At 43.6% G+C, this 2,116-nt stretch overlaps 1 protein-coding gene across 1 annotated transcript in view; it reads left to right on the forward strand.

Moving 5' to 3' along the window:
• Positions 1 to 571: 571 nt before the first annotated feature.
• Positions 572 to 2,116, forward strand: part of ANKRA2 (ankyrin repeat, family A (RFXANK-like), 2) — an 8,420-nt gene continuing 6,875 nt past the window's right edge. The window contains exon 1 of the mRNA XM_010134531.1: positions 572 to 953. Within this exon, the coding sequence (XP_010132833.1) occupies positions 665 to 953 (289 nt within the window). The 5' untranslated portion in view covers positions 572 to 664. The remainder of the gene's footprint in view (positions 954 to 2,116) is intronic.

The following is a 2,116-nucleotide window of genomic DNA, read 5'->3' on the forward strand; positions in this document are numbered from 1 at the left end:
GCCCGGGCCTGCCAGGCCGCGCTGCCGGCCGGGCGCTGGCGCGAGGCTTCTCGCGGTGCTGTCGCAGAGCCCCGGGTGTTCTGGGATGTTTTACTGACACCGGTCTGAAAGGGATTTTTCATCTTCCCACGCACTGGGAGGGCGATAGGTATTTTAGTCAGGTTATGAGGAGACATAAATCGTCATAAAGTCCCCTTGACTTGTCTTTGGTTTTGGGAAATTAAGTCACCTCCTTATAGTTTGTTCCTGCCTCGGTATAAACGTGGGGTCGGTTGTGGTGGGTTTCTTTTGTGACAACCTGACTAATACTGTGAAGTGTCACTTAAATGAATCTCTTACTGTCTTCACTGCAGAAGTTTGCTAAAATACCCATGTGATAACATTTAAATGAAGGGTTTGGTCAATAGCTTGTGACAGCAGAAAGACTGGCATTTCACCAAGGTCTTTACTGTCAAAACCAAAAGCCGTAAGTTTAAATTAAGCCAAGTTTGATGTATTTCTATGCATTGCTTCACCGGAATGCTGCTAACCCGGGTTATGTGTGTTCAGCTGCAGGTTGTTCAGACACCCAGATCTCTTTAGATGCACCTTGGTTCGCTGGAACTGCTCTTTGCAAGAAACAATGAAGAAACATTTTGCATAAAATTTCTACGTGACTGAGACAATGGCATCTTCAACAAACTTGGGCATTGGGGCCCAGTTAATTGTGGAAGAATGCACTGCTGGCTACAGCCTCTCACCCATGCCGGACATCAAAGTGGAGCATCAGCTTGACCCTGGCACAGATGAGGGCCCAGCTCAGAGTGTTGCCATGGGAATGAAATTCATCTTGCCCAACAGATTTGATATGAACGTCTGCTCGCGATTTGTGAAATCTTTGAATGAGGAGGACAGTAAAAACATTCAAGACCAAGTTAACTCTGACCTCGAAGTGGCATCTGTCTTGTTTAAAGGTTTAATTTTATCCTACATGTTGTTCTGTGTGGATTGTGTCATCCTGTGAAGCTCTTATGTTTTTCAGAAAAAAGCCTCTGCCTTATATGTGTGTTAATCAGTAACAGTTCTCTGAGATTTGTTCCCCTGACATTTTTATTATATGCTTAATGCATTATTAGTGTAAAATTAATTTCCCCCAAGATTAGTTCTTAAATCACGTTTTAAATTAATTTTTTAATTGAAAAGGTAGGGGCACAAAAAGCCTCTAGTAAGAGCTGATGCTGATTACAAAAACAAGCTGACCTCTTTTTTGTAGTGTGTCCTGCAACATGTATCTTTACAAAATACTGCTGAAAGCACTGTATGATCATTCCAGCTTCAGCAGCTTCCTGCAGCACAGTTTATTTTCTCGCTAGTGCAGTGACAACACAGGTCATGCAGTTGATGCTGGTTTTTCAGTGTGGCTGTACAGAGCCTGTTGTAGCGGTTGGCTGGCCAGTCCAGCTGCACACTGCCTGAAAGCGGATGTTGCTCCAGTTCTGGGTCTTTGCAGCTGGTCTCCAGCCACTGCTGGGCAGTGTCACTAGGACTGATCTGTGCTTTGTCATGGCTGACCATGTCAGTAAAGGTCAGAATTAGGACTTCTCTCTACTTGCCCTCAACTGTTGTGATTTCCAGTGCTTGCTGTTACATTTCAGACTGTTAGTGATGTATGTTTTAATGAGGTTCAATTTAACCCATTTCCTGTAGTGAATACAATCAGACCTCCTGTGGATTTTGATGCCTTCTGTGATTTGTATTGTATGGCTGCAGTTCGGCCACTGTAATTTTCAAACCTTCTGGATTTGCAGGCCCTAAGTGCTTTTTAGTGGAGCTGCAGACCTGAATGGCAAGTTTAGACCCATCAGCAGCAGGTCTTTCTTAGCTTGTATTTGTGAACCCTTTAGAAGTAGTCCTGCGGATCCAGGGACCGCAGGTCAAAAATCCCTGGTAGGTCTCTTAATTTGATCACATTGGCTGTAGCTGTTTGATTGGTAAACAAAGTGTAATTCCATTTTCATCCTGTTACCCTCTAGGTCTTTTAATAGGTTCTCTCTCTGACTTTGCAATTGGGTTTCTGATCATGAAGTTCTCTGGTGTGAATTCAGAGTGTGTGTTAATTAGCTTCCAGTCATTAATT

This window comes from Buceros rhinoceros, unplaced genomic scaffold (genome assembly GCF_000710305.1).
Source record: "Buceros rhinoceros silvestris isolate BGI_N320 unplaced genomic scaffold, ASM71030v1 scaffold8674, whole genome shotgun sequence".
Taxonomy (NCBI): Eukaryota; Metazoa; Chordata; class Aves; order Bucerotiformes; family Bucerotidae; genus Buceros; species Buceros rhinoceros.